Source organism: Coregonus clupeaformis, chromosome 2 (genome assembly GCF_020615455.1).
Source record: "Coregonus clupeaformis isolate EN_2021a chromosome 2, ASM2061545v1, whole genome shotgun sequence".
Classification (NCBI taxonomy): Eukaryota; Metazoa; Chordata; class Actinopteri; order Salmoniformes; family Salmonidae; genus Coregonus; species Coregonus clupeaformis.
Window position 1 is genome coordinate 37,750,560 of NC_059193.1, and position 13,931 is coordinate 37,764,490.

Sequence of the window (13,931 nt, forward strand, 5' to 3'; positions counted from 1 at the left end):
GGTAAATTCAATTGATTGGACATGATTTGGAAAGGCACACACCTGTCTATATAAGGTCCCACTCGAGGCTGTAATCGCTGCCAAAGGTGCTTCAGCAAAGTACCGAGTAAAGGGTCTGAATACTTACGTAAATGTGATATTTCAGTTTTTTATTTTAATCTGTTTTTACTTTGTCATTATAGGGTATTGTGTGTAGATTGATTAGGGAAAAAAACTATTTAATCAACTTTAGAATAAGGCTGTCACATAATAAAATGTGGAAAAAGTCAAGGGGTCTGAATACTTTCCGAATGCACTGTATATAATCTCTTGTCTAAAACAACATATCATGATCACCTCATTAAAATACAGAAATAGACCCCAATCCCTCCCTCACACCCCATTTGTTTGGCAATGTAAAGTTGTAGAAAAGCCTCTTTTCTTCTTTATTTTTTATTTTTTACATTCATTCAAAGATGTGTTGAGTGGTAAAATTCAAGTCAGCATTATCCATCCAGCCATGACTAATATTCCCTTGTGGTATCTGCCTTTAGCCATAGTTCAGAGTTCAGGCAGAAGTTGAAAGACTAGCATTATTATGTCTCTGTTGTAATCCAGTCAAAACAAGATGATTAAGATAAAAGAGAATGCAATAACAAACAGCACTCTACCACCAGTTTAAATTCACATCTTCACTTTTTCATTTCATACACACTTTCTCTCTCTCTCTCTCTCTCTCTCTCTCTCTCTCTCTCTGTCTCTGTCTCTGTCTCTGTCTCTGTCTCTTTCTCTCTCTCACTGAGATCCTGAAGACGCACCTGAGCACAGAGTTTTTAGCATTAATGGCATCTGTTACGAAGCATCCGCCTCTGAAACACTTTTAATGTAGATCTGATAGGCAGTTTCGGTTGAAAGAAGAAAAAAAACTAACAGAAATGTAGCATGTAACATTTGGGAGGTCATGGGGAGTAGAGCAGAGAGCGTATTACAAATTTGCATGGATGTCCTCGTGTCGCAGCACTTTGTAGGTAATCCAGTAGAAAATGTTGAAGAAGAGGAAGCTCAGAGGGAAGACTGCTCGGGATATCGTGTCGATGCGCTTGGCCCGGTCCACAAAGCGCTTGCGGACCGCCTCGCCATCGTATACGGTGGACACCGGCGGGGCGAAGATTGTGGCCCCCTCCACAGCCGTTCCGTCTTTGGTCTGCAGGCAGTGACCCAGTCCGTAGCCGCGGAAGTAAAACCCACGGCTGTCTCTCACCAGTTCTTCTTCCTGGGGAATGAAGCAAAAAGAAAGCACAGATTGGCTTCTCACTGTCTACTGGCATTAACTCATATTTCTTCACAGTGGGTAATTCTCAGATGCAGGCGTTTGGGGTGTAACGTAGCAAAAGGGCAACAGGGTGAGGGTATTACTTACTCAACTTAAATTGAAAAACACCAAGCATGCCTGGACTTAAAGAGCAACTGCCCCTAAAAAACAACTTCTCATTTAGAAAACAGTTGTTGCATTGATATTAGTCATAACCATTTATTCTACTGTCAAAGTTTACTATAAAGTGTAAATAGGATAATTTTGGTCATAACTCAAACTGAGTTTTGTGAGACATCACATCCTAAATGAAGTTTGGGTTTGTTTCAATCCTGCCCACATGCCAACAGCTTGTCAGCTACACATGACCCAATCGCAGTGGTGGAAAAAGTACGCAATTGTCATACTTGAGTAAAAGTAAAGATACATTAATAGAAAATGGCTCAAGTAAAAGTCAAAGTCACCCAGTAAAATACTACTTGAGTAAAAGTCTAAAAGTATTTGGTTTTAAATATACTTAAGTATCAAAAGTCAAAGTCAAAGTATAACTCATTTCAAATTCCTTATATTGAGCAAACCAGACGGCACCATTTTCCAGTTTTTATTTATTTAAGGATAGCCAGGTGCACACTCCAACGCTCAGACATAATTTACAATCGAAGCTTTTGTGTTTAGTTAGTCCGCCAGATCAGAGGCAGTAGGGATGACCAGGGATGTTCTCTTGATAAGTGTGTGAATTGGACAATTTTCCTGTCAAAATGTAACAAGTACTTTTGGGTGTCAGGGAAAATGTATGGAGTAAAAAGTACATCATTTTCTTTAGGAATGTAGTGAAGTAAAAGTAAAAGTTGGCAAAAATAGAAATAGTAAAGTAAAGTACAGATACCCCAGAACACTACTTAAGTAGCACTTTAAAGTATTTTTACTTAAGTACTTTACAACACTGCCCAATCGTAATGCCCGTGGTCAATTTGGGTTGACTTTGGATGTCCCTGTGGGGCTTGTTAGGGACCATTGGTAAATTACAATGTCATTTGTTAAAATAAAATGTCATTAAACAGATACTCTTATCCAGAGTGACTTACAGTTAGTGCACTCATCTTAAGATAGCTAGGTGAGGCAACCACATATTACAGTCGTAGTAAGAAGAGTTTTGACTGGGCTGAGCGGGAGATGAGTGGATGCGAGCTTCGACTGGAAGTCAGTGGAATGTGCGGAGGAGTGGGGTGACATGAGAGAACTTGGGAAGGTTGAACACCAGGTGGGCTGCTGCGTTCTGGATAAATCGCAGGGTTTGATGGCACAAGCGGGGAGCCCAGCCAACAGAGAGTTGCAGTAGTCCAGACGGGAGATGACAAGTGCCTGGATTAGGACCTGTGCCGCATCCTGTGTGATGTAATGTTGTACTCTACGGATGTTGTAGATCATGAACCTGAGTTGTCAACCGTGATGGAGAGGTCTTGGAGCGGGCAGGCCTTACCCTGAAGGAAGAGGAGGTTTGTCTTGTTGAGGTTAAGCTACATGGGACAATATGTAAAAATTGGCTCCAAATTTCAATGACTAAAAAACCTCAAACCAACTATAAATAGTATAAATTAATATACAAATATTGAAAGCATTTAATGAGAAAACTAAAAGGTGTGCAACATGAAAATATTGTCTCATTTACATTGTGTAATTTATTGACGGTCCCTAACTAGCCCCGGAGATAGGCTATCCAAAGTCAAACCAATTTGCCACGGTCGCACATCAGCAGGCTGAAGCTAATTGGCAAAATAATTTGGCTAACTCTTCCCACCTGCGAACACACAAAAGAGACATCCACATCAAACCACACCCTGAAACCAACACCTGTTTCAATTCAGTCGTTGCTGCTAGCGTTTCTTAATGAACCAAATCTAAAACGAGGCCAAATCAGGAAGTGCAGTCGGGCTTTAAGGGGAGAGCTATTTCCAGTGTTGTGTAATTTTGCCTCGTGTCATGGATGATTTGTGAGAGATGGTGTTTAATCAATCCAGCGGCCTAAGTTCAAGTTTGTTCAATCATCTGTCTTTCCGGAGTCTCTACACAGAGGGAGGGCAGCGGGAGAGGAACAGCATCATTAGCGCGAATGGGACATTTTACCGAAGTAAAAAAATTAACCTCCATTTCTCTTTGTAGGCAAAGGACTTTTTTATCTAAACTTCTGAAATAATAGACCTCTCAAGGTGCCGGTGTGAAAAGTCAGGGTCCCGACAAAAACTCACAATGGGCATTACCAATGATGGATGGCGGGCACTCTTTTTCCATGCAGAGTGAGATGCCATATTCCCTCTCTTTGTGGAGAATATTAATAGACATGTAGCTTAACGTTGACAGTCCTCTCACACCTTGAGAGATGCGCTTTGGCAGGGGAAAGTGGAGATGTGGGATCTAAATTGGGTGATTAGTAGTCTGTGTAAAGGCAGTGAGTGAATTGACCCTCCCGGGTGTGTCCCTTGGCAGGTCTTTGGGACCATCTCATTGCTGCACAGAATTGGCAGAGAATAGTAACATACGGACACCATTTCCTACTTTCCACACCCTTTCCACCATAGCTACTGTGGTAGCTGTACATTGGGTCTACAGTAAGTGTGCATGATACGTCTAGTGGTCTATCTGGAAGCTCTAAACTCTTAAATGGCTTTAGTGAAGGGCAGTTGGCAATATGCCCCCCATTTAAAGCCCAACTTCAGCTCTTCTCTAAGTTCCTTTCTTCAATTACGATAATTGGCTTTCCTCTCTGACATGCCTGCCTTGTTCCTTGGCTGTGAGTGAAATTTTAGAAACAAACCGTTTATCTGTTGCCCAATGACAAATTACACCTTCAATAGTTGTAGCTCTTCTTTCACTAAGTTATCTCCTCTACTTCCAGCTAAACTATACAGTGCATCATCTGCTTAGGTCTAATGATGTATTTCGCCAAAGATAATAGGTACTCATCCTCGCTGGCCTGTTTTCATGGCCCCAGTCAGGTAGCTTCGGTACACACTTTGTGATTTGTTGGAGAGGAGTGCTGTTCTCACCACTGTGATCATCACCATGCAGTGTCCTGACTCTGCTGAGCAGGGGCGGACAAGGACCAGAAATCAGCCCAGCCCTGGGCCGGTCCATTTTGGGCCTGTGTCTATTTAGTGGGACAGTAGTCAATTAGCCAAATTATCATTCTGCGTTATGGGCAGTCCGTTTCTGCTGCAGAGTGTAAACTGAGTGTCTGTAGAAATGTTTGTGTTAAAATGGATTGGCATTTCTGTTGGCTTTTACCCAACTGCTAGAAATTCACACCAATGTTTTACATTATCGACTTTGACTTGGGGGGGAAGAGCCAAGGTAGAGCAGCAAGTAGTTGCCAACACTTAGAAATCAAACAGCTACAGTGCCTTCAGAAAGTATTCACACCCCTTGACTTTTTCCACGTTTTGTTGTTACAGCCTGAATTTAAAATGTATTACATTTAGATTTTTGGGGTCACTGGCCTACACACAATACCCCATAATATCAAAATGGAATTATGTTTTTCGATATGTTTGCAAATTAATTCGAAATGAAAAGCTGAAATGTCTTCAGTCAATAAGTATTCAACCCATTTGCTATGGCAAGCCTACAGGAGTAAACATTTACTTAACAAGTCACATAATAAGTTGCATGGACTCACTCCGTGTGCAATAATAGTTTTTAACATTCTTTTTTTATGACTACCTCATTTCTGTACCCCACACATACAATTGTCTGTAAGGTCCCTCAGGCGAGCAGTGAATTTCAACCACAGATTCAACCACAAAGACCAGGGAGGTTTTCCAATGCATCACAAAGAAGGGCACCTATTAGTAGATGCATAAAAAAAACAGACATTGAATATCCCTTTTGATCATGGTGAAGTTATTAATACACTTTGGATGGTTTATCAATAAACCCAGTCACAACAACGATACAGGAGTCCTTCCTAACTCAGTTGCATGTAATCGTTAAGGACTGGGGAATTTTTCAGTATTAAAAAGAAATGGAATGGAGTTAAGCACAGGGAAAATCCTAGAGGAAAATCTGGTTCAGTCTGCTTTCCACCAGACACTGGGAGATTAATTCACCTTTCAGCAAGACAATAATCTAAAACACAAGGCCAAATCTACACTGGAGTTGCTTATCAAGAAGAAAGTGAATGTTCCTGTTACAGTTTTGACTTAAATCTACTTGGATATCTATGGCAAGACCTGAAAATGGTTGTCTAGCAATGATCAACAACCAATTTGACAGAGCTTGAATAATTTTGAAAAGAGTAATGGGCAAATGTTGCACAATCCAGGTGTGGAAAGCTCTTAGAGACTTACCCAGAAAGACTGACAGCTGTAATCGCTGCCAAAGGTGCTTCTAGAAAGTATTGACTCAGGGGTGTGAATACTTATGTAAATGAGACATTTCTGTATTTAATTTTCAGTAAATTTGCTAAAATTAGTTTTCACTATGTCATTGGGTGAGAAAAAAAATCAATTTAATCCATTTTGAATTCAGGCTTTAACACAACAATATGTGTAATAAGTGAAGGGGTATGAATACTTTCTGAAGGCATATTTTTTACTCAACAAAAAAGATCCCCAAGTACTAAGCGATCAACACATGCCAACACCCTCAGAGCAGAGGATGTCCTGAAAAAGAAAAGTGCTTTCTTGAGAAGACAGGGAAGGTGAAACACATCCCCCCCCCACCCCCCCATTGGAGAGAACACACCTGGAGCCGATGACACAGAAAGATATCAGATGGAAGACATTCGGTTTCGGGGGTCAATGGTGACAACAGATTCAGTTTGAGTGGACAGAGGTGACGGAACATTCACTTTGGGGTCAGAGGTGATACAGGGGTCAGTTTTACCCTGGCACAGGCGCTGCAGTGCTGACTCAGGTTTCCGTGGTAGCTGGTGCTGATAGTGTTGTTGCCAGGCAGGTCGTTTACTTTCCTCAGTGACTCTACACTCCCCGGTTGATTGGCCAAGGCCATGGCCTCCGTAGGGAAAGGAACAATACACAGATTGGAAAAATGTCATTTGAAACCATGCTATTCTCTCTTTTAATACCAATCAGAAATTAGCTGCACGTTGGATTGTGTACTTTTTTTCTCAGCTTTTGTCTATAATACACGGCTACTGAAAGAATTATGTGCTCAGCTGCTGCAAAACTTAATTCCTGAGAAATGCTCATCTGCTTTTTGCTGAGTGCAGGAAATGTTATCTGCTTCATTCCAAATTCAGCAAAAGTACAGTACTTGCTTTGAGCCAAAAATAGATAAAAGATGTGGACATAAAATATATCAAACATGGTGGTGCGGAACTAAAAGGAAAACAAGCTATGCCATTTAGCCTTTAAATCAGAGAAGCACTCAAGGAAAAAGTTAAAAGTACGATACATCATCCACGGCAGTAACCAAGGGAATTACTATAGCTCAGGAGGCTGAGGAAAATATCCTTGAGGAACTAGAGTAAGTTGGCTTTGCAAAAACTGCAATATAACTCATTTTCTTACACAGTAGATATAAAGTAGTTGTATTTCCTGTGTGATGTAAGCTGTAGTGTATACAGTAGACGTACATGGGAGCTTGGGGGTCAGGGTCTGACTGCCCTCTGTTGTTTTTCAAAGCCAAGCTGAAGACCATGGAGGTACAGTAGGTATTGATCAACCCTGGTCAGTCAGTGATGGTAGCTAGGTGTGCTCCACCAGCCCAAGGCCACGCATCAATACCACCCTAGATAGATAATTCAGAAGCCAAATGCCTCGATGGGAGTAATTGCCCTACTGATGTGGAGAGGAGTTACTTCTTGCGCTCATGGAGAACCATTTCACTCCTTTTATTGTATTTGGGTCCAGTAGACAGACCACTAAATCTGTGGGATTTGTCTGCCCTGGACAGTGGGAGCTTTACTACAAGTCTGGGAAAATAGCCCAGCCATTTTGGGCCACCGTTTTCATGCGTTTTTTCAGATTCTGTTGTCTCTGCTCTTGAGAGTCAATTTTCTTTTTCGCTAAAGGGTCTCCCATCTGGTAATTTGCGCTCAGTAGCACCACCGCTCTCCATTCTCTACACGTGTGTACATGGTGGATTGGTTTGTTTGGCTGGATAGTAATACTTCAGATCAGCAATATTCTACTCCTCCTAAGCTCTTGTTCAGCCATAAAACCCCTTATATTACTCTCCCAGAGTTCCAGTGATGCGAGGCTGAAGGACAGGTTTAGCCTGTGTTACCGAGCAGGTTAATGGTGTGACGAGGGGATCAGGGAGCACATGGACATCTGTGCAGGTCAGTGTTCACCATGGGAATGATCTGAGCCTGAAACAAGCTGATCTTTCTCATGTAAAGTGACGGCCAGCTGTAGCGTGTCGCCGTTGTCAGTCTCTGAATATACAGCGGCGCACAATAACAAGGTCTGTAAATCAGTGTGGTAGAAAGTGACAGGTCTGTGTGTGTCCAGTGTGTGTCTGGTGATTTACACTCACTATTCTTTGCCGCCGCCGCTTCTTCCTCAGCCTGATAAACTCCTTGTGTTGCCGCGAGACAAAGTTGACTGCCGCGTACTCGAGCAGCGCGGCGAACACGAACAGCAGGCACACGGCCATCCAGATGTCAATGGCCTTCACGTAGGACACCTTGCAGGGAGGGGCACACAAGGTCACCGGGTCATCAATAGCGAATCAATGGAGGCGTTGGTTGGCATAATTAGGGGGAAATGGCGTAATGACACTGCCCTAAACAGGCAGACTATATTTTAGTCATTTAGCAGACGCTCTTATCCAGAGCGACTTACAGTTAGTGCATACATTTTTTTATACTTGTCGTACTGGTCCCCTGTGGGAATCAAACCCACAACCTTGGCGCAGCTCTACCAACTGAGCTACATGGGACTAGTGAGACTAATAAGCCATGTCCTCAGAATGGCCCAACATTTTAATGGGAGTCAATAAGATGCAGGCAGATGCATCAGATGCACATAGACTCATGCATCAGCCATGAGAGAGGTCACAGTAAGACACAGGGAATGTCAACTCTGCTCTGTTCATGAACACGCTAAGGTCAAAACATGTCAAACTCAAGTTTGTAATTCCAGTTCCTGTTCACTCCATAGTAATAGTTTGCCAGCTACCTGTCTAGACATGGCCTAGCTACTGTATCTATCTATATTGGCTTTTCCAGTCTAACGAACCTAGAGGCCTAGCATGTGAGGCAGCAGCTACTTATCCAGTTAAGGTACATTCACATGTGCGTCGTGCCAATCATTGCAGATGCTAGAAGTAATTGGTTATGTACTGGACCATTACATTGCATTCTGTTGATCTGGCAGGTGACAATAACCAGGTGCCAGTCTACTAAAGTGACATCTGAAATAGCCAATCAGCATTGGGAGAGGAGTCATTTGATTAAATAGAAACAATTTGAAACATTCTGATACATACCCACCAATGCTACCAGTTCCTACAAGCTTTGAGTTGACAGTGATGCTTCATGTGAATAATGTTTACACGCCTTGCAAAATTGCTAGCTCTTACTATACTCGCTATCCATCATCCCACTTACTTGGCTTACTTTTTAACACTACATCCCATGTGTTGGTAGAGCCTTATCTATGCTCACCTTGGGTAGAGAGGCCCGGGACCCAGAGCTCTGGGTGGTCATGGTGAGCACGGTGGTGATGCCCAGGCCCACTCTAGCCGGGGCAGCATCCATGTTGATCCAGAAGGAGACCCAGGACAGGATGACGATGAGCAGGCTAGGGATGTACATCTGGATCAGGTAGTAGCCCATCTGTCTCTCCAGGTGGAACTTAACCTCGATGCAGGTGAATTTACCTGCCACCATAACCGATAGAATTGGCAAGTACTTATGTCAGTCTTTTGGCAAATTCAGTAGAATTTATGTGGTTTAAGTGTGTAGGTTGGAAAAGTTGCCACTGGTCCATGGAGTTCAGATCATATGTTGAGAAGGAAGTTGCTGCCACTCCATTGAGCACTTAATTTGCTTTTTTCTCATGTACATTTATCAATGATTCTGCAGCATCTAGCACTTTTAATCATTCTGCAGAAAGCACCGTCTTTCTCATCAAGTTATGCTCTGAACTCTTTTCTTAAACTTGGATTCAATCCCCGAACCCCAAAGCTCCATATTGCCATTTATGTTCTTTTCAGAAAAACAATGATAACAATGTGCTCTTCCACTGAAATTCCACCAAGGTCCCACCTGTGTTGTAGTGCTTGGTACAGTAGCCCAAATCCTGCTCATCTTTCAGCACGAACTGTGGGAGCGTAAGATCATCAGCCACCTGCACGGGGTTCTCGACCAACCACTCGAAGATTAGATCATTCATGGTATACCCAACTACAGAGAGAGAAAGAGATAAGATTAGAGTGGGAGAGACACAGGAGGGAGGGTGAAAGAGAAAGAGAGAGCGAGAGAGGGGGGGGAGAGAAGATGAGAAACTGAGAGAGAGGTCCAAAGGGAAAGATATGGAGAGAGGGATAGAGTTGAGAAAGGGAGAGACAGGGAGGGTTGGAGAGTGAAAGACAGGTGTGAAGGAAAAGAGGGTGGTAGATGGTGAGGGAGAGAGTGAGTGGTGGGGAGTAAACAGGGTGACATCCTTCAGTCCAGCTGCCATTCCCATCTCCCTCCCGCCTGTTTATCATGATAAAAGTCATATGCCAAAGTGGCAGACCGGTGGCTTGAAGGTCGAACATGAAGGGTGAACGTGAGGTGCATGCTTTCCCAACAGCGGGAGCTGATGGCTTAATGGATGCAGGGTTGGCCTTGCATTCGCTTACACGTGTTTACGTCGCCAAAGACCCGCAAAGCCTGTCAGCTGTTTAAGCAAACATACATCACAGTAGACAAAGCAGCCATTCGTGACCACTGAAGACTAGATTGTAATTACTTTGAGCACACACATACAGTGGGGGAAAAAAGTATTTAGTCAGCCACCAATTGTGCAAGTTCTCCCACTTAAAAAGATGAGAGAGGCCTGTAATTTTCATCATAGGTACACGTACACTATGATAGACAAATTGAGATTTTTTTTCTCCAGAAAATCACATTGTAGGATTTTTTATGAATTTATTTGCAAATTATGGTGGAAAATAAGTATTTGGTCACCTACAAACAAGCAAGATTTCTGGCTCTCACAGACCTGTAACTTCTTATTTAAGAGGCTCCTCTGTCCTCCACTAGTTACCTGTATTAATGGCACCTGTTTGAACTTGTTATCAGTATAAAAGACACCTGTCCACAACCTCAAACAGTCACACTCCAAACACCACTATGGCCAAGACCAAAGAGCTGTCAAAGGACACCAGAAACAAAATTGTAGACCTGCACCAGGCTGGGAAGACTGAATCTGCAATAGGTAAGCAGCTTGGTTTGAAGAAATCAACTGTGGGAGCAATTATTAGGAAATGGAAGACATACAAGACCACTGATAATCTCCCTCGATCTGGGGGCTCCACGCAAGATCTCACCCCGTGGGGTCAAAATGATCACAAGAACGGTGAGCAAAAATCCCAGAACCACACGGGGGGACCTAGTGAATGACCTGCAGAGAGCTGGGACCAAAGTAACAAAGCCTACCATCAGTAACACACTACGCCGCCAGGGACTCAAATCCTGCAGTGCCAGACGTGTCCCCTGCTTAAGCCAGTACATGTCCAGGCCCGTCTGAAGTTTGTTAGAGTGCATTTGGATGATCCAGAAGAGGATTGGGAGAATGTCATATGGTCAGATGAAACCAAAATATAACTTTTTGGTAAAAACTCAACTCGTCGTGTTTGGAGGACAAAGAATTATGAGTTGCATCCAAAGAACACCATACCTACTGTGAAGCATGGGGGTGGAAACATCATGCTTTGGGGCTGTTTTTCTGCAAAGGGACCAGGACGACTGATCCGTGTAATGGAAAGAATGAATGGGGCCATGTATCGTGAGATTTTGAGTGAAAACCTCCTTCCATCAGCAAGGGCATTGAAGATGAAACGTGGCTGGGTCTTTCAGCATGACAATGAACCCAAACACACCGCCCGGCAACGAAGGAGTGGCTTCGTAAGAAGCATTTCAAGGTCCTGGAGTGGCCTAGCCAGTCTCCAGATCTCAACCCCATAGAAAATCTTTGGAGGGAGTTGAAAGTCTGTGTTGCCCAGCGACAGCCCCAAAACATCACTGCTCTAGAGGAGATCTGCATGGGGGAATGGGCCAAAATACCAGCAACAGTGTGTGAAAACCTTGTGAAGACTTACAGAAAACGTTTGACCTGTGTCATTGCCAACAAAGGGTATATAACAGATTATTGAGAAACTTTTGTTATTGACCAAATACTTATTTTCCACCATAATTTGCAAATAAATTCATTAAAAATCCTACAATGTGATTTTCTGGATTTTTTTCCCTCATTTTGTCTGTCATAGTTGACGTATACCTATGATGAAAATTACAGGCCTCTCTCATCTTTTTAAGTGGGAGAACTTGCACAATTGGTGGCTGACTAAATACTTTTTTCCCCCACTGTACATACAGTTGAAGTCGGAAGTTTACATACACTTAGGTTGGAGTCATTAAAACTAGTTTTTCAACCACTCCATACATTTCTTGTTAACAAACTATAGTTTTGACAAGTCGGTTAGGACATATATTTTGTGCATGACACAAGTAATTTTTCCAACAATTGTTTACAGACAGATTATTTCACTTATAATTCACTGTATCACAATTCCAGTGGGTCAGAAGTTTACATACACTAAGTTGACTGTGCCTTTAAACAGCTTGGAAAATTCCAAAAAATGATGTCATGGCTTTAGAAGCTTCTGATAGGCTAATTTACATAATTTGAGTCAATTGGAGGTGTACCTGTGGATGTATTTCAAGGCCTACCTTCAAACTCAGTGCCTCTTTGCTTGACATCATGGGAAAATGAAAATAAATCAGCCAAGACCTCAGAAAAAAAAAAATTGTAGACCTCCACAAGTCTGGTTCATCCTTGGGAGCAATTTCCAAACGCCTGAAGGTACCACGTTCATCTGTACATACAATAGTACGCAAGTATAAACACCATGGGACCACGCAGCCGTCATACCGCTCAGGAAGGAAATGCGTTCTGTCTCCTAGAGATGAACATACTTTGGTGCGAAAAGTGCAAATCAATCCCAGAACAACAGCAAAGGACCTTGTGAAGATGCTGGAGGAAACAGGTACAAAAGTATCTATATCCACAGTAAAACGAGTCCTATATCGGCATAACCTGAAAGGCCGCTCAGCAAGGAAGAAGCCACTGCTCCAAAACCACCATAAAAAAGCCAGACTACGGTTTGCAACTGCACATGGGGACAAAGGTCTTACTTTTTGGAGAAATGTCCTCTGGTCTGATGAAACAAAAATAGAATTGTTTGGCCACAATGACCATCGTTATGTTTGGAGGAAAAAGGGGGTATGCTTGCAAGCCGAAGAACACCATCCCAACCGTGAAGCACGGGGGTGGCAGTATCATGCTGTGGGGGTGCTTTGCTGCAGGAGGGACTGGTGCACTTCACAAAATAGATGGCATCATGAGGAAGGAAAATTAAGTGGAAATATTGAAGCAACATCTCAAGACATCAGTCAGGAAGTTAAAGCTTGGTCGCAAATGGGTCTTCCAAATGGACAATGACCCCAAGCATACTTCCAAAGTTGTGGCAAAATGGCTTAAGGACAGCAAAGGCAAGGTATTTGAGTGGCCATCACAAAGCCCTGACCTCAATCCTATAGAAAATGTGTGGGCAGAACTGAAAAAGAATGTGTTCGAGCAAGGAGGCCTACAAACCTGACTCAGTTACACCAGCTCTGTCAGAAGGAATGGTCCAAAATTCACCCAACGTATTGTGGGAAGCTTGTGGAAGGCTACCCAAAACGTTTGACCCAAGTTAAACAATTTAAAGGCAATGCTACCAAATACTAATTGAGTGTATGTAAACTTCTGACCCACTGGGAATGTGATGAAATAAATAAAAGCTGAAATAAATCATTCTCTCTACTATTATTCTGACATTTCACATTCTTAACATAAAGTGGTGATCCTAACTGACCTAAGACAGGGAATTTTTACTAGGATTAAATGTCAGGAATTGTGAAAAACGGAATTTAAATGTATTTGGCTAAGGTGTATGTAAACGTCCGACTTCAACTGTATGTAGGGCCCCATAAAACGGATTTCAACAATATATATTTTTTTTTATTGAACTTATTAGTAGGAAATGCATTAATCTGACCAAGTGAATCATAAAACATGAACAAAATGAATCAGTGATTTGTATTTTCAGGCATCTTTCTTAAACGGCACAGGAATGCCTCTGTGCCTAAGTGTGCGGTGCGTGCGTATGTCTACACTTTGTGTAGCTGTTAGCGATGATGCTAATGATAACCTTCTTCTGGTAGAGATGGATAGGCTTTACCAAAAACCTTGTCAATTAAATGTTATCTACAAAGTAGCCTATGCCTACCTTGCAGAATGACATCATGATTATTTACATCAATCCAGTGGCCATTTGTTTTGCAAACTCCTCAATCACATAAGCGCTACAGCAACAACTTGCACAGGGCTGCAGTGGAGCGGGTCGAGAGATTGAAGTTCCTCGG

General features: G+C 42.6%; 1 protein-coding gene across 2 annotated transcripts in view; it reads right to left on the reverse strand.

Moving 5' to 3' along the window:
* Positions 1-248: 248 nt before the first annotated feature.
* Positions 249-13,931, reverse strand: part of LOC121537158 (glycine receptor subunit alpha-4-like) — an 84,640-nt gene continuing 70,957 nt past the window's right edge. Inside the window, exons 6-9 of one of the 2 annotated variants that reach the window (XM_041844897.2) lie at positions 9,525-9,662; positions 8,922-9,136; positions 7,790-7,939; positions 249-1,252 (exon numbers count right to left, since the gene is read on the reverse strand). In XM_041844897.2, the coding sequence (XP_041700831.1) occupies positions 965-1,252; positions 7,790-7,939; positions 8,922-9,136; positions 9,525-9,662 (791 nt within the window). In that variant the 3' untranslated portion in view covers positions 249-964. Of the gene's footprint in view, positions 1,253-6,132; positions 6,302-7,789; positions 7,940-8,921; positions 9,137-9,524; positions 9,663-13,931 lie in introns of those variants that run through there. The other variant, XM_041844898.2, reaches the window with a different exon arrangement.